Raw genomic sequence first — 20,250 nt, forward strand, 5'->3', positions numbered from 1 at the left:
TTCTGTTTAAGTTCCATTTATTCTCACTTTCAGTAAAAAAGGTAAATAGCAAAATCCACCGTCCTCTAAAGAAGAAATCTGAGTGCAACGTCGCCTTGCTCTGATCGCTGCTTAAATGTTAAGGGAATTTTATCACTGCAATAACTCTCACAAGGTGGTATGGAACACTTTGTTCTAACTCACATATTTCCAGCTTGTTTCCAATCAAAGATGTGCAAATCCAAGCTCAGACAAAACCGAACTGCTAGACAAACTTTATTTACAAAGGATACAAACTTCAGAAGCTGTGCTCTGAAAGTGGCAGGACCACAGGCCCCAAAGACACATCATCTCCTGTTTGTTGAATATTAAAGGGACAACTGCTGCAAATACCACGCCTCCTCTCTCCCTGCTTTTAACAGGGAACACTCGAGTACAACTCCCCATGGCAAATTCCCTATGATCAGGTATCCTCCAGCATGACACAAGCTGTTGGATGCACTGAAGCTTTGTTAGGTTCTTTACCCAGCATGGCATTACTCTGCTGTAACAGTTCTCAGCTAGAGATTTAGTGATTATCAGGAATACTGGATTATTTTCCAGAGAAGCTGGTACACTGTCTCCTTTAAATTTCAGGGAAAAGAGTTTACATGTGCAAACTGGAAAGTAGAAAATTAATAAATAACCTTACCTTCAAATACAACACCCCAAAGGCAACAGTCTCAATATCCTAAGCTAAAATGATGGGCATTTCTCTTTTCACTTTCCTACTTCTCCCTCCCATTCAACCTAAAGGTGAATTCCTGTCAGGGGAGCTATCATATCTGTTCCCCATTCTGTTCTGAAATTGCAGTGGGGCTGTACTCCTCCAGTCCTCCCATAACAGCTGATGTTTTTCAAACTGAATTTCAGTATTTAAAAGTTGGAAGCATCTCTGCTTTAACAGTTCAATTCACATCACTTGCTACAAGTCAGTTTTTCTTCGCTTCTGTTTCTGCAGCAGGCCACGAAACGTGGATGTGATACGGCTCTAATTCTTCTGGAGTGACATAGTCTGGAGCATTGCCCATCAGGTCCCTTCCCCTGAATGATTTAGGAAAAGCAATGACATCTCGGATACTCGGAGAGCCAACGATGAGGGAGATGAGCCTGTCAAGTCCTAGAAGCAGAAAACAAATTGATGAATCACTTGAGTTATGGTCCTGTGTTAGTTTCTCTGATTCAGAAAATCAGAAAGATGGGAGTAGGTAATACTGCCAGACTTAAAGAATAAAACTGAAGTAAATACAGGGGAAAGAAAAAAAAAAAATCACCCGCAACCAGTAAGGAGAGAAACAGAGACGCCTAGACAGCAGATGAGCCTAGCAAAATAAAGCTTTTCAATGTTACAAAAAATTCTGTGACATATCAAAGATTGCAAGACAGAGACAGTGCCTTTTCAAAAGCAGCATAACAATGCCAGGGCCACTAAGCAACAGGTTGTCAGGGCTCTGTTTAACTGCTCAAAGCTCTTGGTCAATCAGTCCTGAAGGACTAGAACAACCAGGAGGAATTCAGAAGGAGTAATAGCCTTTGAGTGATCAGCCAGAAAAATCACATTTGAAGACAGGAAGTTAAAGTGCTCTTCTTTTGTTGTTGTTTGAACAAAAACCTGAAAGGAAAACAAACTGATATTCCTGTAACGCTGTACACAGTGCTGTAATGACTTCAAGATTCCATTCCACAACAGCTTAAGCCAATCTAGGTCAGTGCTGCTGCCTCCTCACACTCCCCGTGTCTCCTGAGATGTAATTTCTCCCTGTTGTGGACACTGCACTGCTGTGTACAGGTATCCATCAGGCCCATGCTGAGATGGATCAGGGAGCTAACATGACAGCGTTCACTTACTGTCAGTTTAAGTCTCTGAATGAGTGAATGAAACAGAAGGCAGAAGGGAAGAGAGATTGAAGGAAAGGCTGAGATTGTGGCAGTAACCCAGGGCATGAAGGAGTACCATACCATCCCATGCCTCTGGGGGTGCAGTATAGAGATCCTGTATTGGCTGCACAGGAAGCATTAAGATGAGCCAGTGTTAATAAACATGCTGTTTGTAGAATAGTAGATAACAGTAGATAAGGACCATCCTCAGATGCACTAACAGGTGATTTGATCCTTGCAGAAGAACTGAAACACATTATGATGCTGGGGAGGAAAACCAAAACATTGTGCACTTGGTTGCAAGAGCTTTGGTCTCTTTCATAAAGTAGCCACAGAGATGGAAGCATGTTGGTTGTTGCTTTTTAGCACCACCAAAACAGCCATCTCTGTCAGGAGGAGATGGGGCTTTTGCTAACAAATGAGGCTTATTCTCAAAATCCAATATGCCAGAAGAAAGCCACAAGACACCTGCATTCTGGATAATTGCAAAGCACTCACCTAAAGCAATTCCTCCATGAGGGGGAGCTCCAAATTCTAGAGCCTCGAGTAGATGGGAAAGCACCTCTGAGTCCTCCTGCAAAGTTACATAAGAAACATTACTGAACAAACAATGCTCTTCCTACATGCAGCACAGGATGAAAGTCTGATGGAGTCAACCCATCTCTAGGAGCTGTTTATCTGAAAAGGACACTCATGTTTCTCCAGAATTTACAGCAGATATATAAATGGAGTAGTCATTTAAAACTCTGAGAGGATGCTGGGAGACATTTGGAGGTGTTACCTTCAGCACTTTCTCCAGCACAAAACGCTGCTGTTCTGCATTATGAATTCTGATGGAGCCACCTCCAATTTCACTGCCATTCAGCACAAGGTCATAATGCTGGCTACGGACCTGGGAAAAGAAATCAACAAGCACCTTAGAAAAGCTGGGACCCAATGGCATTTACAAAGACATACAGATACAAAGATGCTGCAAATGAAGACATGACGTACTGCAACACTGCTCTCTCAATGCAGCCTTGTAATTCACAAAGGAAGGAGGGCCCAAACACTGGAGGATAAAGTTTTCCACTGAATTCCACTGGGGGGTAACAGATTCCAAACTTAAGAATAACAAAGATATAGATCACATCATAATCAAAGAGAAAGGAAATGATTGAGAGTTTTCATTTTTTATGAAGTCCTATTAGAAGACACAGAGCAAGGCAGACTTCAAGTCTTGCCAACATTCCATTCCTGGTTCCAGCTCCAGCAAAAATATGAAAGAAATCACATGGGCACATCTCTTCTTTTGTGGCTTTGTCACTGCCATTTTAGCAGCAGTTTGCATCCATCCAGAATTCGGGTTCCATGCTGAGACCTGATCGATCCCAAGCCTAAGCACAGAAAAAGCTCCAGTCCAAATATCTGTCCTAAGAGAAGCATGGACTGCTGCTGACACAGGTGCATGTCACCTCAGGGTGGCACAGAGCTGAACAGCAACTGGAACAATGCATGTTCTTTCGCAAACCTGATCAAAACTTGAAGCAACATGGTATGGGTCAGAATACAAGATCCCTCACCTTAAGCAACTGCTTCCAACCAGCCCCTTTTGTCAGAAGGGCACCTAGATGCTGGTTGGTATTCAGAGTAATCTCATAAGTTTTACCTTTCGAAGACAGGTAGCTAGTTTTCCACAACACAAAGCTATAAGAGGGCCAACACAACAGGCATGAAGTTAGTTACCTTTGTGGGGTCAGAATAGAGGAGGTTGGTATCTAAAGGATGAGGGGCAGTGAAGGGGTGATGAGCAGACTCCAGTTCAGAGGGATTCTCTTTCTTGGGGAGGAAAAGTGGGAAATCCACCACCCAGAGGAAGTGAAGAGCTGCAGGATCCCGCAGTACCATTCCAGCTGCCTCCAGGAGGTCAGCACTCTCCAGCCGTAGGCTTCCTAATGCAGAGCACTGCAGAAAAGAAAGGAACTAATGAGAAGGGGCAATTTTACTGCCAGGGAAGTTGCTTGTATACCATCCAGGAAAAGAGTTTTTTGTAAGAGCAGCATCATAGAAAGTATTAGCTGTACTGTGCTGTTGCAGTAAAAACATTCTTGCCTTGTATCCTAAAAAAATATCACCTTCCTGCCAAGGCAGCAGCAGCTCCAGGGTTTGACCAAAAAAAAAAAAAAAAAAAAAAAAAAAAGGCTGAGTAAGAAGCTGGAAAAGTTCATTTTCTTCCACATTCCATCCTCACAAAACTCTCCCAGACTAACCTCAAGTTGTATATAAGCATAGATCAACAGGGAATCAAAGTAATATCCTCACTTTGAAGACATAGAAATGAAGGCACAGAAAGAAGTGACAGTTCTGGTGATCATGCAGAACATGACACCATACACAAAAGAATGCCTGGAAGGCAACATCTACTGGCAGGAATATAGAGAAGGTTAAGGACATAATCTCCTACCCTTCTGCTAATAAGCAGCCATGTTTCACTCTTACCATCTGCTTACAGGAGACAGCTACCTAGGTGTCCTTGTTTTCTAGTCTCTGTTTAGTGCTTTAAGAAGTAAGTCGAGCTGAGAGAAATGGTGCCAATTTGTTCCTGTTTTATATTCCAGCCTTCATCTTGGTTACAAACTCTTCCCAGAATATAACTGGGAGAGAAACAAAAGCAATAGGTACACTTCATGCATTATTTGTTGCTGATGCAGCTTCAGATGCAAAGAAACAAGGAATTAGAAAAGAAGGTTCTAGGAAGACCTCATTGTGGCCTTCCAATATTTGAAGGGAGCGTATAAGCAGGAGGGGGAATGACTATGAGGGTGATAGGACAGGAGAAAATGGTTTTAAACTAAGACAGGAGAGTTTAGGTTAGAATTAGGAGGAAGTTTTTCACACAGAGCGTGGTGAGGCACTGGAACAGGTTGCCCAAGGAGGTTGTGGGTGCCCCATCCCTGGAGGCATTCAAGGCCAGGCTGGATGTGGCTCTGGGCAGCCTGGGCTGCTGGTTGCTGACCCTGCACATAGCAGGGGGTTGAAACTAGATGACGACTGTGGTCCTTTTCAACCCAGGCCGTTCTATGATTCTATGATCTATTTTAGTGATCAGAGGTATTAGACAAAGGACAGGTAACTTCAAAGCCAACAGCAACATTCAACTCTCACAGTAACCCAGAAATGCTTCCTACCACTCGCTCGTGGTCTCCAGCTGCCAGCAGTACCACATCATCCACCTGCATGTTCAGTGCTTGGATGAGCTCTGACTGCTGCTCTTCACTAAGAAACTTGGTGAGCAAAGACTTCAAGCTCCCATCGGGCCTGCAGATAACATCCATGATTTCCTATCACAAGATCAGTAAAAAGAATACGTTCATGTCAGTGCTGCCCTCTCATCATCAACTCTTTTTAAATAAGGCTCTTAGTAATGAGCCTTTATTATTATTAAGTCTCCTCTACCCTCCTCTGCCTGTAAGTGCCTTTACACAGTTTATCATTCACCACTTCTAACATTCCAGCAGTGTTGCTGTCTCACCTGGTTGAACTGGGATTTTGCAGCCTCCTTTAAGGATTCCAAATCTTTATTTTTAAGATATCTCTGAGGAAAAAGCAAGAAAAGACATTAGAGCAGCAAGATCTACAGGAAGTCCTGCCAGAATTCAAATCTACTGTTTCCAAACATCTCATGTTCTTTTGTTTCTAGCAGTTCAAGAACCTGTAATAGAAACAAGAACTGTGGAACAAGAGTGGGCTCATGGCACTGAACTCGTATGCAGCTTAGTGTTTTCTCCAAGGACTGCCTTCAGAAAGGGGCTTCTGATCTGTGAGTGAGGGGAAAAACTGCAGCTTACAGACACAGCTGGTCAGCAGTGGGAAACCATGCCAATTAATTACCTCTAGCCTACAGATTACAGAGCAGGAACAAGTTTTTAAACACTACACCGATGATGGTGAAAGCATAGCTCAGTGTGGAGGAATAACATTCTCACATGCAAAGGAATGCAGCAGATGTTCCTGATCTTTTAAGAAAATATTTTAAAGGTAGAGAGGCTTGAAACTCCACTTTTGTTTTGCAAATGCACTTCTTTAGTGCCCTCTCGTGGGAAGATAGTAACTTGTGTTTTCTGCCAAAATTACAGAACTCCCAAACTGAAGTCCTCCTCATAGAATCGGAAAGAACTCACAAAGATTTACTGAATTCAACTCCTGGCTCTACAAAGAACCACCCAAAATTCAAACCCTGTGTTTGACAGCATTGTCTAAATGCTTCTTGTGCTCTGGTAGTCTTGGTGCCATGGGAGGCCTGCTCCAGTTTAAAAAAAAAAAAAAAAATCATGCAGATTCATGTTATTCTATTCCCTAAACATAACTGTTCAGGGAATACTTCTTTCCCCTTACTGCCTATGCTGCAAAGACATCCACAGCCAGAGTTAAATCTGCCTCACCGTTAAGATAGGCCAAAGACAGTTCTCCATTGACTGTCAACTGTGGGTTTGATTTGTGGCATTTTCCTTACATGAGAAGTGCCCAGAAATGCAACAAAAGCATTCATAAGACAGGCATGCAAACTAGCTGACCTTTCTCCTATCAGTCCAGAACAGCACTGTGCCATACCTGATTCTATTTCAATCTCTCCCCAGAGGGCAAATTTATTATTCAGATGCCATCCTTGACAAAAGCAAGCTGAAGCCCCAAGAGGCTTTCCCATCCCCAGGGGACCTTGCAGCTCTGTTCTCTTCCTTCACGAGGACAATATATTCTTCCCATCGCCTGATCATCTCCATTTCCCAGTTGGAGCAACACTCTGCCCAACCTGACGTCAATCACAAGCATCCCCCAGCTCCCTGAAGGAGGCTGCTCCCCCAGTCATAGCAGGGAACATTTCCACACAAACAAAAGAATTCAAGTTGGTATTTTATTTCACAAGTGTACGCAGCATGTAAAAGCATCACTTACCACTCCCTGAGGGATACAAATAGCCTTGGCAGTGCTGTGAGGGTAACTGAGCACATTCTGCACAAACCCAATGTCCACTCTTCGTAAAGTGTCACTGATATCCACTATCTAAGCAAGGAGAGAGCACAGGAAAAAGCTGTTGTGGTAATAACATGAAGCGAAAATCATATGCCTGTGTCTTATTGCCTTCAAAAGCCACTATTTGGGACACCATTTCCTTGCTCAGAGAAATCAAAATGGTCACAGAAAGAAATGAATGGGGCCAAGCTTGAATAACCCTCAGAAGACTGATGACTACAGAGACAAAAATGTAGGAGGGCCTGGAAAACCCAAGAGGCTCCTTTGGTATATTACAGGATTAAGACTTCCAGCTAACCACATACATACAATTCAATCAAAGATTATTCTTAGAACACTACCAGAAAGAAAAAGAAAAGCTGCAAGTTTCCAGTAGGCAAACCCACACCTTCATCCCAAAGCGAGTGTCTGGTTTATCAGTCCCATAGTCAGCCAGTGCCTCCTCATATGTCATGGAAGGAAAAGGAGTTGTAATGGGGCCTCTTTCCTCAGGCCAGGAATATTGCAGGAGGCCCTCTATCAACCTCTGGATCCCAGCTTGATCTACAAATGACATCTCTATATCTATCTGAAAACAGAAAACAAGAGGGAGACTCCACATTAGCTATAGTTTTTGCCTCTGCACTGCTACTTGCAGAAACTCTTAGAATATTAAGCCAGCATAAAAGGAAACAATATACAACATTAAGTCACAGCATGACTACGCTAGACTGAGAGTGTGTTTACGATCTCTCTACAGCATGACTCAGGCAACAGTCTCCTCAGAGTACTAAATGAGGTAATGATGACAAGGATGAACAGAGAAACCTTGAATGGACCCAGCTAACTCTGCCTGAGTGTCAAGGCTGATGTAAGGGATGCCCAGCTCTGCAGAACAGGAGCAGAAATGCATCATCAAGCACCACCACTGCTGCAACACAATTCCCACATCCACTCATCAGCACCTGGGACCGAAGTCAGCCAAGGACAGTTACGACTTTGTTCACATCCCACACTCACTGCAAGGGGCTGTGGCTGCAAAACACAGAAAACAGCATTCCACACCCCTGAGGCAGGACAAGGACCAACAGATACTTATGCTTCAGAAGATAAGAATACCCACAAGCTGTTTGGATGAAGGGGAAGGTGAAAGGCAGTGCAAGTTGGTTACCTGAGTGAATTCTGGCTGCCTGTCAGGCCGCGAGCCTTCATCACGGTAGCAGCGAGCAACCTGGAAGTATCTGCAAGAGTACTTACACTTAGATAACAATTAAAGGTACCTTAAGTTAATTTATGGCTACAGAACTGACCATAAGACTGCTCTGCTCCCTATGTAGTGGATAATCACAGTCCTGATTGCTGCCATTCCCTTAAATGCATGGAATTTTGATTGGAAGCACCATAGCAGCAGCTGCACCCATCTCCAGCCACACCTTCCCAAGGTTACCAGGTGAGCTGTGCTCTGACAGATTTTCTGTCCTTCAGGCAGACTGTCTCTGCAAAGCTTATTCCTACATTTGTGCTTAAGATCAGGTTTCCAATTAAAATAGCAAAGATTTCAACCATCAAAAAGAGATAAGGCTACTCTTACTGGAAAGTATTATTGCCAATGAGACTGGCTTAGCAAAAAATGCAAGTATTTAAGGATCTCTTTTTGAAACAAAACCCTTGGCAGTAAGATTCTGGAGAAGTCTCTAACACATCACACATCAAAGCAAGCAAACCCTGGACAGTGCATACACAGAACGGTAGTCCAAGTAACTCTTACCTGTCCAGGCCTCCAATCATCAGGAGCTGCTTGAACTGCTGAGGACTCTGAGGCAGAGAGTAGAACTTGCCTGGTTCCCTGGAGGGCACAAGGAATTCTTTTGCCCCCTGGCATGAGAAAGAAGTTCAGCAAGTAAGCAGCCTTGTTCCCAGCTGAGAGAAAGCCAACCTGAACATACCCAGCACACCAGTGGCCTTGGGTCACTTTCCTTCCCCACTTCTCTTTCCAAAAATTCAGCTTTAACATTGCAAGCAAGAAAAGCTGGGAAAGGAGAAAATTGAACAAGGAATGGTAAAAGCATGAAGTTTATAAAGATAACAAGACTTGAAAGAAAAGGTTACTGAACCTTTCGTCTAAATACCTGACCTAGAGAGATAAGCCATTTTCTACAATTGCTCCATCCAACAATCAACACAAATGCTCCAATGCAAGCACTCGACATCGTGCTTCCTTCCAGACTATTTTTTGTTTGATAGCATGAGGTCATACTGCAGCCTCTCCCCCTACTATAGATTTACTTCACTCTACAAACTTTTTATTTTCAAAATCTTTGCCAAGTCAAAGATGAGGAAGATTATAAAGCGGTTCAAAAGCTTTGGAGAAGGATAATGGAATAGTTGCCCTGTTTACATAGGCAGCCAAGCTAGGCACTGAAATTCAGAGGCTGGCGTTGTAGTTCTGGACCTCTACCTTCAAAATTGTAGACAAGTGAGCCATGAGCTTGCACTAGGATTGTTGAAATCAGCACTTATGTGGCTGTGTTTGGGTTGGTAGGCTCAAGTCTTTATTCTAGATCCTATGAAGGAACTGTTATGTTTCTGTCATCTTGCCCTCTACTTCTGCCTAATAAATCCACCTTGTGCCAAGGCTGCAACAGAACTGAAGGAGACACGTGCAGGCTACAAAATTCCATAGGTGGCTGGAAGATGACTATAGAAGGACCAGCAGCTGATGAGAGAAGAGATGCATCAACCTGCCACATTAACAGACTGTAGTCTGTTCAAGTCTGCAGATTGCTCATCTACCACAATCTGGACAGACTGCTGCCTCAGCACGTCTGTAACACAAATCCCACCCAAGCATATGTGCAGTATTACTACTTCACCTTGCAGATGTGTGTTGAAAGTGGGGGTATTCCTTCTCTGAGCATCGGGGAGCTAACAAGCTCAAATACCATCTTCTTCTTGCTCCTGCTTCCTGCCTCTAGCAGCAGAGCTAAGTGGAAGATGGGTCACTTCAGTGCTTCCTCAAGTGACCCAAACAGAGTTGTATGAACAGCCTATAAATAGTACTTAGAAATGAGCAAGTGGAGAGACCTTTTGTAACATCTGGTAAATCTTTAATCGTCTCCTGAAGGCTGGGTCCACTTCTGCTTCCCTGCCATTTCCTGCTCTCTATTGCCTCACACAAGACTTTGGCTTTTAATCTCAGTTAGGGCCGTGTTCAGAGCTAGAAATAAATGCAGCAGCAAACTGTTCACCTCTGAGAGAAGGACACATGTAATATAAAGTGGGGATATTCCTTCTCTCAGCATTAGGAAGCAGAGAAGTGACACAAAGACTCAGAAAGACTTGTGTCTTTGCAAAACACTTTGATTTGCCATCTTCTGCTCCAGCCCTAGGGATACATCTACCACAGAGCTCTGCTCAACTACTGAATCAGATCTAGCATCAACAGCTTGGACACATATATAGGACTTAAGTCTGACATACAACTATAATGGAGAAACTAGGGTTACATAATCATTATTTGTAGTCTATATTGCTTGGTATCCAATTACAGAGCATAAGATAATCTATTTATCAGAATTAAATCTAGAAATTCTAGGCTAACTTCACAACTGTGAAGTGCAAGAGGAAAGGAACTATTTTCCCTATCATAACATCCTATTTCTGACGTAACTGCTGTTTCTATATTAAACAGTCTGTTAACTAGCTTGGTCTGAGATAGCCATAAGGAGGATTCTCCACCTCTTGCTCAGCAAGACTAATGAATAATAAACCTCTCATGACAGGGATTTAAATGCAAGAATTCAATATTCCTGGCCTACAGCTTGTCTGTGATTATTTTGGAAATGAAAGGAAGGAATATAAATTCAGAACCTGGCCTTCAGTAGTGCCACTGCAGTAAGCTACTGGTTAAGAGATAAGTGCTAAAAAAAAAAAAAAAACAAAAAAAAACCACAGCCTTTCCAAGATAGGACTTGCATTCAGTGTGTTCTACAAGATAGAAGCTTTATTCTTTCGTGGTAATTGAAGGTTCAAAGTCAAGACAAAGGTGCCACTTCTACCCTTCCATCCCCTCTACTCTTACAAGGATCAATGCATTGTATCAGAAACTGACATACAAGCTGTTAGTGAGGGGAAGCAATGAAGGTTGAGTAGCAAGTGACTGTAAATCAACCATGAACTGCCTATGCCATTGCAGGAAGCTAAAAATGCATTACTAATAGAATACATACCCCTGGGGTTCTCTTAAAGAGCGTTGGTGTTTCTACATCCACAAACCCTGAGGAACAAACACAGAATATGCTGACAGCAGGGACAAGAACTAGTATGACACAAAGTAGGGTAGAGAAGGGTTTGTTAGTCAGCTCAAGAGGTAACGGAGCACATCATGCAGCCTCTCCAAATCTCCAGACTTTGCTGTTTCTAAGAATAACTTATGCACTGACAGTTTTAAAGGCCGAGTTTAGCCTTTAAAAAAAAAAAAAGCTCTGCCAGAACTGTTGAAGACAGAACTCCAAACTGGCAAAGAAACTGTTAATTCTCTATCCATTTTGAACCAGGCTTTGGTTTTTTAAGAAGGGCTTCCTGATTTTAAGACAAACATAAATCCTACAAGAAATTCATCTTTAATACGCCTCAAGTTGGATGACCAAAAGAGGGAAACTATTTGCAAAATGCCTTTGATCACTTCAAATTCTGGACATAGCTCATGTGAAACAACTGCTTTGTGGCAAGCTAAGATATTTCAACATCCTTTGTTCTTTAGACCTGCCAACATCCCTCTGAGTCTCCCACTACAAGCAGCGTGTCCTTCCCAAGTGAGAACAGCCTGGAGTTGTTTAGTGCTCTCTCCTAGCAATAGGAAAGAGCAGAAAAACTCTACAATGCAGTCTGCTACACACTGTTCTTCAAGCACTTTGCTTACCATGGTGGTTACACAAGTACTCTCGCATCCTCATCACCACCTGGGATCTCAGCCTCAGGTTGTACTGTAACTGGGAGCTGCGCAGGTCCAAGTAGCGATACTGCATGCGCAAGGCCTCTGATTTCTGGGGAAAAGAAACCAAACTCAAACTGCACGTCCAATGAAGCCATAGGACAAAAGGGGAAAAGCTGAAAAAGGATACTGCCCTGTTGTCACGACCCACGCATAACCCACAGCCTGCATGGAGAAAGAGCAGCCACTGACAGAGTCTCCAACGCATGATCATTGGGTTTTTTTAGAAGAAAAAAAAAGACAGACATCCATTCTGCATTAGGAGTTGCCTCAGCAAATCTCAATTTCAGCCCTCTTACTTCTGGCTCCACTGTGACAGACTGTAGTGATCCCTGGGGCTTTTAAGCAGATGAGCAGTATCATACATATATCTAAAGGAACAACCAAATGGTGATACATACTTATCAAGATAGGAAAATTAAACTACTGCAGATGGTGGGAATTGCCCAGGAGATGTAACATGGAAGGAACAGCACGTAGTTCTCTCAATTCTTACACCTATGTATCAGTCACACAGTCAGTGGCACAGAGAAGAACTTAACAGCAATGCCTTGCATACACCACAGAGACTACACTAAGAGTAACCTTTTATAAGACTGTGTATTCACTGAAGAAAATCCTCTGGCCAACTAGCTACTCATCCAGATAAGACTAAGCACACTTGCCTTAAAACACAGCATTGCATTGGCAGATTCTCTTCCACACTCAAGAAAAGCTAGCACAGCCTGAATTTCTTGCACTCTTCCTTTTACCATCTGTTCTTAGTGTGGCATTTTAAAACACTCTGCAGTGGAAACATTCAAGCCTCGTTTTCTGCATAAGTCCAATTAGAAATGTCACCTCTTCACTAACAATACACACACCCTTCTTCTAAAGCACAGCTGGGAAGAATGAGATGAAGCTCTCACAGATGTTTTGCCATCACCCTGGGCAAATTGCTGATTTACTGAAAATCCACTGCCTTGGTACAAGGGAAGAATGCAGACACCTTGATGAAATCTTTGATTTCAAAGGGCAGCTTCTTGCAGAAGTTGAGAACCTCTGCAGACTCCACCTTGACTTCAATGTCCCCTGTTGGCATTTTCTGCAGAAACAGGCAAGAAAAAGAACAGATTCAAAACTTAGGGTGATCAGTTGAGCAAAGGTATTTCAAAGCTGATCAGTGGAAACAGACCAAACCCAATTCATATAATTAACCTCTCTGCCTTTTAATACAGTATAACTTCTTTCAAGTACAGATCTCTCCTAGATTTTCCTCCTGCTCAGAAAAAAATACAAGCCAGCTCACTCAAAATTGTGTGTTCTCTTCTAGCAGCATATCCATCTCTATAAGAAATGACACTGCATTTCCTTTACTTTCTGCTTCAGTGACATGCTGAGCACAGAGGAGCAGTCCAACACAGATCCTGGTAGTGCACATGCACTTGGACAAAACAGTAGTTCCATTAGATTCAATGAAATCACACAGAATGAATTTTAGAGTACATTTGCCTTCAGTAAAAGTCCAAAAAGGCAACTTGGGAGGAACTTCTCAGAATTTCCAGTTCTGAACACCAGTTCTCAGAACTAGTATTCCTTTCCTGAGGGAAAGCAGACAGCCCCCCCTACTCAGCACTGTGTCACACTGAGATTCATTCCATCCTATGGAACTCTTTATTTAGCAGGGGAAAGTATACACCAACTTCTGACAAAGTAAGTGATTAAAATAAATAAACGTCATAGTTTGAAGACAGCATCCTTTATGGACATCTATAAATGGTTACAGAAAATAAGAACAAACAAAACAACACACCCACAGTTATAAACCCATGTTTTCTTTCCAGGTCTGCCAATGATGCAGATACTGACAATCCTGACAGGCATTTAGGTGAGCAACAAAACTGAAGTTCACGTGGATTTTGTCAACAGACCAATAGCTGATTACAACGAGAACTGAGAAATGCACTTTTAAAAGAAGAAACAGTATTAAATCCTTGCTTCTTATGAGAAACAGGAATCTATTGAGAGAGGAAAAGATCATCACTTACTGCAGCAGATAGTGACAATACTTATTTTTAGGGAAAAAAAAAAAAAAAGAAGTGATCTCAACCATAATTTGAAAGGCTAGAAAGTTAGCTTTTCCCTGGTTCTCGTTATCCTTTCAAAGAGTAGAATTTAATTCTGGGTGTCTGTAATGTGCTGTGGCTTTTCTTAACCTATTTGTCACAGCATTTAGTCCTGCCTCACAATCTCTGAGGGTAGGCTGACATACAGCACAGAACAAAACTGCCTGTGGCAAAGCTATGACACACACAAACGACCGTAACTCCACTGCCCAGTGCTCTTCTCCCCCAGAGGAATAAAAACCTTGAGAGACCCCAGCATCCTCACCAGATTCTCCTGCCCTGGGGGCCGAGAAGACACGATGCCAGTCACTCGCACAACAGATTCCACTGGGGCATTACACAGCAGCTTCCTCACATGAGAATGTGCCTGCAAGGAGATCCCAATGTATCTCAAAAACTCAAAAGCACCATGCCTCATTTCTAAATGGTCCGTTTGAATCTGGGACCAGTGCTCATAAAACCAGAGGAAAAAGTACTAGCAGTCCTTCTGCAGCATCACAGGGCTCTCTGGCTAAGTATCTTGCTCTGCCCTCAATTTCTGCTGCACACAAGCTCATACTTAGGTAGCACTTACTTCATCCTGTGGAATGATGATCTGGGTGAGTCCTAGGAAATCCCTCAAAACCAGGAACAGGCCTTGTCTGATCCACAAAAAAAGAATGCAAAAGGGAAAAGAATTCTGTCAAAATTCAGTCGTCTTTTGCTTTTTAAGTCAATGTGATGACAAGTTATTGTCTGTATCTTGTTACTAATATTTTAAAACGCTTCAGAAGCATACACATTTGAATACGACCTGAACAACTGGTTCAGATTTTATCCTATCACAACATGCAAATAACCAGAAAATGCAGTATCCTAATTTGAACATGAAATCCCAGAGAGCACGCCTTACAAACACAGGTAATTTCCAGAGATTACCTGCTGAGAAACTTGATTCAGATAAAGACATTTAGGTGAGCAACAAAACTGAAGTTCACGTGGATTTTGTCAACAAAACAACAAAAAGAAAACTCACAACCATCTAACAGGCAGCAGAGTGCTACTCTCATAAGTTTGACATGAGCAACTCACACTTGTAGACCAAGCATCACAAATATCAATCTCCTTAGCTAATTTAGAGGCAGCTGCCATTATGTTTGAACTGTCCTATGAAATATACCCTATGTTTAAAGGCAAAAGCCCAACAGTCTCATTGCAATCATGACAACACTGCTCCTGGAACCCCATCCACAGCTGCTTAGAGATGCTTATGCTAGCCTCACACAACCAATGCTGACCATCACTGCACAACAATATTGAATAAAAAGAGTCCCTCTGCAGCATAAAATACAAAAGGCCAATTTGATGGGAATTATTCTGCTCAAAACCATAGGACATATCTTCTTTTTACTTGCACATATCCAAAAAAAAAACAATTAAGAGCTGCAATACAAGCAAGCTTTTCAGTCTGCATTTGACAAATGCACAGCTCCAATAGGAGAAGTTATTTAACACCACCTGTGGCAAGATGTTGGAGCTGATATTTTATCCTTTGCTTACTAGCTTCTCTTAGCATATCCTTTTCAAGCAAAGCATGCATACTTTAAAGAAGCATCATTAGATGCTACAGTAGAAAATATATTTTGTTTAAATTGAAAAACAACGTAAGAAATCCATAAAGAAAGAAATTAAAAGCTGTCTGAACTGCTGTAAATACACTACTATTTACTTACTCCTACATACAAAGAAGGTAGCGATATTTAGCTGTTTACAGGAGTGAAAGGAGGATCAATTAATCTTTATACCAAAATCTAGAACGTTAAATACTGCTGTGGCATGGTTCTCAATTATTTATTCACACATGCTAGAAGGGGATAACATAAGATGTAAAAGGTAACTGAAAGCACACAGAACTGTCGGAATGCAGGCCTAAAGTGTACATTGGATCTGCCAGTGAAGCAGCTCTGTTCTCACAGTGGTTTGAGTTTACCTCTGGTACTGAATCCATCCACATAACGTGACCTTCTGTCCTATATGAGCAGCACGCAGCTCCCCACAGGTGTTGGTCCGAGCAGCAAAGCTATTGACATCTGGAATAAGAAAAAAACACAGAAACTCAGGCTGTCTGCAGGGATGGGGCACCCACAGCTCTCTGAGCAGCCTTTGTCAGTGCGTAACTGCCTTTATTATAACTAACTTCTTCCTTATATCCAGTCTAAGTCGCCCCTATTTTAGTTTGAAGCCATTTCCCCTTGTCCCATCTCACAGACCCTGCCGAGGAGTCCATCCCCTTCCTTCGTACAGCCCCACTAAAGGCTAGAACAGAAAGAGGGCTTAGGAAGCCAATACAGAAATACGCTGGCAACCAGCACACAGGTGTTAATTAACCCTCTGCCGTGGAACATCCGATGGATGCTGCTGCTCAACCACGCGCCCATAGCTGGATTCGAACTGATCCCGCTCACCTGGAGCCCGGGGCACCCAACTGCTGCTCAGCCAGGCCCGCTCGGTACCCAGCCGAGGTAACACGCCGCGTACCAAGCGCAGCATCCCAGCAAAGAGCAAGGCTCAGCCGGCAGCACACCCAGCAGCCATAAGGCCGACAGCCAGCGGGCTCCGCCCCCAAGATGGCGGGGAGGGCGGGGCGGCGCGGCGCGGGGGCCGACGGGACTGGTGTTCAAATGGCGGGCGGGCGGCCGGCGGGCTCCGCTATAGAGATGGAGGGCGCGATGCGGACGCTGCCCAGCAGCGGGCGGCCATCCGGCATCGGGCGGCTGTCCCGCGGTCCGCTGTTCGGGCGGAACTACGGGCTGAGCCCCGGCAGCCGCCTGCTGCCGCCGCGCTTCCAGGTAGGATCGTCCCTCGGAGGCCGCCGAGCCCTGAGGAGGAGCGATGCTATGGATGTTTGTCCTTCGTTTTTAGGAGAACGCGGATCCGCAGAAGACGGCGTTCCTTCTGCGCAAGCAGTGGACCCTGTACAGCGTCAGCCCTCTGTACAAGTTCTCCAGCGCCGACCTGAAGGACTACGCCCGCATGCTGGGTGTTTTCATCGCCACCGAGAAGCAGAAGGGGCTGGCAGTGGATGTGGACGGAGAGCTGGGGGTCCGGGTGGCCATGTCCGGTCTGCCCGAGCTGAGGGGCAGCGAGCAGGACCCCGCCGCCGTGCTGGTGCAGGTGGGGGCACTGGGGTGCTATCCACAGCTCTGGGCCCAGCTAAGGTCAGAGCACGGGGAGCGCTCAGCCACGCACTGCGTGGACTTCAAAGAGATGTGAGGCCCTGATGGGGAGCAGCTGAGGGAATGGGATGGGGCAGTGTGGAGAAGGGGAGCTCAGGGGAGATCTCATCGCTCCCTTCAACTGCCTGAAAGGAGGCTATGTGAGGTGAGGGTCGGCCTCTGCTCCTGCGATAGGAGAGGAGGGAATGGCCTCAGGTTGTGCCTCTGGAGGTTCTGTTTGGGTATTAGGAAAAATTTCTTCTCAGGAGTGTTGAGGCACTGAATGCCCAGGGAGGTGGTGGAGTCACCTGTCCCTGGAGGAGTTCACAAACTGTGGGGATGTGGCACTGAAGGATGTGGTTGGCGGGGATGGGTTGATGGTTGGACTGGATGATCATGGTGGCCTTCTTCAACCTTAACGATTCTGTGATTCTTTTCCCCGTCCCAGCTTTCCTTGAGATCATCACTTTCCCCAAAAAACTCAGAAGAGAAGCTGATATGGTCAGGATGGTTCTGCTGTGTGGCTGGAGATGATCTTTTAGAGGATTTGCCTGAGAACTTCACTTGTTTACCTTTGTTCCTTGTTAACGGGGCGGAGAGTTACACAGCCATTGTTGGAAGTTGGTTTCAGAAGACTTTTGACTGCTGTTTCCGTCGTTTAGCCATCAGCCCTCTCAATCTCACTTGGATGGCAGCTATGTGGACTGGATGCAAAGTGGACAAAAGCACAGCTGCCACAGAACTGCTTTTCTCTGTTCCTCACCTGCCTCAGCCTCTGGATATTTCATATGCCATTCACCCTGAGGATGCAAAAGCTCTGTGGGACACAGTCCAAAAAACTCCAGGAGAGATCACTCAGGAAGAGGTGGATGTCTTTATGGAATGCCTTTATTCCCACTTCCACAGACACTTTAAGATCCACTTGTCAGCTACAAAACTGGTGAAAGTTTCTACGGGAATTGCCTCAGCACACTGTGATGGGATCATAAAAGTGAGTTCAATGATAATGCAGCATGTTCTCCTAATACCAGACAAGTTGAATAGTTGTACTTTACTAGAAACGCCTTCCTTTTAAAAATGAAGGCAGCCTTTTTCTTACAAATAGCTTCCTACTAGAAGTAAGAGGGCTCCTACAAGAGCAGCATGGAGGCAGGAGTGTTTCTGCTCCATATCTTGGGTCAAAATCGTTTTTAAAAAAAAGAGTATTTTGCAGACAACTGCAAATCTGACTGCATTCATTTGCTTTAGTCACTTAAGGGTATGTAAATGACTACTGATTTTCTTTTTTTTTTTTTTTTTTAACAGTTTCTACAAAGCCAATACCTGATTGGAGTGCTGATGCTACTGACAGAATTAGCAATCTCTCAGATACAGTGAGACTCAACTCAGCATATCTTCATGCCTAGAGAGGCTTACCAATGGAAGCTGATAAGCCTACTGAAAATTCATTCTTGCAGCACTTTTTCTTCTGACCTGTAACTCCTGTGTGCAACTACTGCATTTAAATCCATAGCCACAATTCAATATGCAGAAAAGGCATTTAACCCTACAGTAGCTTGTTAAGCATCTGTCTGTTATAATCACTCTATCCATTTGTATATATTTATCTGCTGGGGGCTAGGAGACAAAACTGCAAGTTCTTGGATGCGACATAATGACAGGTTTTTCCATTATTGCTAGTGTTAGCAATTTTGGTTTTCACTTAACTGATAGCACCAGCTATACAGTTATACTCTTGGGCTGCAGGCTAAATGTCAACCACTCCATTGTCAAGCATGCCTGAAAAACTGATACATGTTTTAAGCTTCTAACTTCATTTTTAGCTAATTATGGCTGGCTAGTAATGGTCATAAAATGTTCATCTATTCCCTAGCTGAGCAAGGTGAAAAGCATGACACTTTCCTTGCTTCCAGCTCTGGTCCTCACAAAGTTAATGCATGAGAAATTGAAATCAGCATGAAGTAGAGATTTAATGTGCTTTGCCTGGTAGTTTATTGCCTTGGATGTAATGCTGTAGGCCAGAGTTCTGAGTTGGAGCTCTTGGTGCTAGAACTTTATATTTGATCTCATTCTATAGCATATAACAGTTCAGAGCTAGTGCACAGAGGCTGACTACGAACTATGTGAGCCAAAAGGAAGTAGAAGTGCTATGACTGGTACTACAGTACCCCATAAACATTTTTTAGCTTTTCTCCCTAATTGACTAGAGATGAACAGCATGTCTGACTCAATGTATACTTGTATTTTAAATTTTTTTACCTGACTAAATCGTTAAGCTTTGCTGCTCACAGTATTATTGAATGTGTAAAGCATAATTTCCTGTGGAATTCACTTGTAATAACTTATACAAAGTTCTTGAAACCTAATCAGTTAAATATGATGTAACCTACCTGTAAGCAGGAAGGCAAGGTGTGAGTTGGCCAAACCACAAGGTTAGGACACACATATCAACTCCCCCTAAAAGGAGCTGGCTTGTTCCTTCTTCACCTCAACAAGGCTGAGATGAACCAGCCATGTACACACAAATAACTGCCTAACATGACACCACCACATGCCTAGCTCCTTATCTCTTACTGAAACTAGCCTACCACTACAATTAGAAAAAGAACCATGTACTTGCTTTCAGTCTGTATTAATTGGAGTTAGTTTTGGCTTGTGAAGGCTGCAGCCAGTCAAGTGAGGATGCATACAAAGGTTGACAGCCCAGCACTATTAGTTCTGTTGTTTTAGTTTCCTTTCAAAGACATCAAAGTTTGCTATGTTGACTGAGAGGAATGCTTGGTAAGCAGACCTGTATTTGATTTTAAATTAACCCATTAGTCATTTTCAAGATCTAATGTTCTGCTCTGACAGTTTGCATAAGTTACTTCTAAATTCAATGCAGCCTTAAGAACAGAACCTAAAAGCATATAAACCTTGTGGGAATGCTCCAGCAACATGCTTTGCTTTTAAGACTGGTACTTAGCTGAAGTCAGTGCTTTGCTAACTGTGCTCAGTATCTACCATAAGCTGCCTGTGGAGTAGTGCTGGAATAAAGAACTACTTCCCCTTCCTTATCACATGCTTATCTGTG

At 43.5% G+C, this 20,250-nt stretch overlaps 3 protein-coding genes across 4 annotated transcripts in view; 1 reads left to right on the forward strand and 2 right to left on the reverse strand.

The window, feature by feature from the left end:
* On the reverse strand, positions 1-16,610 carry DARS2 (aspartyl-tRNA synthetase 2, mitochondrial). 2 transcript variants are annotated; one of them, XM_010715753.4, is made up of 17 exons: positions 16,428-16,610; positions 15,953-16,052; positions 14,558-14,624; positions 14,249-14,350; positions 12,867-12,962; positions 11,807-11,930; positions 11,115-11,161; positions 8,654-8,760; positions 8,057-8,126; positions 7,295-7,474; positions 6,829-6,936; positions 5,408-5,470; positions 5,064-5,216; positions 3,622-3,840; positions 2,678-2,788; positions 2,395-2,470; positions 1-1,138 (listed from the first exon to the last, which is right to left on the reverse strand). In XM_010715753.4, exons 1-17 carry the CDS (start codon positions 16,510-16,512, stop codon positions 951-953), a joined length of 1,896 nt encoding a protein of 631 aa, XP_010714055.2. In that variant the 5' UTR covers positions 16,513-16,610; the 3' UTR covers positions 1-950. The 2 variants fall into 2 exon arrangements, with proteins under 2 accessions (XP_010714055.2, XP_085087899.1); XM_085231773.1 differs by lacking the exons at positions 12,867-12,962; positions 14,249-14,350; positions 14,558-14,624; positions 15,953-16,052; positions 16,428-16,610 and adding an exon at positions 12,544-12,813.
* Positions 15,953-20,250, reverse strand: part of KLHL20 (kelch like family member 20) — a 25,869-nt gene continuing 21,571 nt past the window's right edge. The window contains exon 13 of the mRNA XM_085231780.1: positions 15,953-16,052. Within this exon, the coding sequence (XP_085087906.1) occupies position 16,052 (1 nt within the window). The 3' untranslated portion in view covers positions 15,953-16,051. The remainder of the gene's footprint in view (positions 16,053-20,250) is intronic.
* Positions 16,615-18,726, forward strand: CENPL (centromere protein L). Its single transcript, XM_010715918.4, has 4 exons — positions 16,615-16,811; positions 16,885-17,136; positions 17,626-18,168; positions 18,483-18,726. The coding sequence occupies exons 1-4, from the start codon at positions 16,644-16,646 to the stop codon at positions 18,552-18,554; spliced, it is 1,035 nt and encodes a 344-aa protein (XP_010714220.2). The 5' UTR covers positions 16,615-16,643; the 3' UTR covers positions 18,555-18,726.

This window comes from Meleagris gallopavo, chromosome 10 (genome assembly GCF_905368555.1).
Source record: "Meleagris gallopavo chromosome 10, MGAL_WU_HG_1.1, whole genome shotgun sequence".
NCBI lineage: Eukaryota > Metazoa > Chordata > Aves > Galliformes > Phasianidae > Meleagris > Meleagris gallopavo.

What these genes read in the sequence shown, in the direction of transcription:
- DARS2 (XM_010715753.4), bottom strand. Translation starts at nt 16,512, where the DNA reads ATGCTGCGCTTGGTACGCGGCGTGTTACCTCGGCTGGGTACCGAGCGG. An exon ending in GGATGGATTCAGTACCAGAG is followed by an intron (nt 14,625 to 15,952) that starts GTAAACTCAAAC and finishes TTTGTGGATCAG; the next exon opens with ACAAGGCCTGTTCCTGGTTT. An exon ending in TCTATTCTGACCCCACAAAG is followed by an intron (nt 2,789 to 3,621) that starts GTAACTAACTTC and finishes TTCTTTTCCCAG; the next exon opens with GTCCGTAGCCAGCATTATGA.
- CENPL (XM_010715918.4), top strand. Translation starts at nt 16,644, where the DNA reads ATGGCGGGCGGGCGGCCGGCGGGCTCCGCTATAGAGATGGAGGGCGCG. An exon ending in CCGCCGCCGTGCTGGTGCAG is followed by an intron (nt 17,137 to 17,625) that starts GTGGGGGCACTG and finishes TCCCCGTCCCAG; the next exon opens with CTTTCCTTGAGATCATCACT. An exon ending in ACTGTGATGGGATCATAAAA is followed by an intron (nt 18,169 to 18,482) that starts GTGAGTTCAATG and finishes TTTTTTTAACAG; the next exon opens with TTTCTACAAAGCCAATACCT.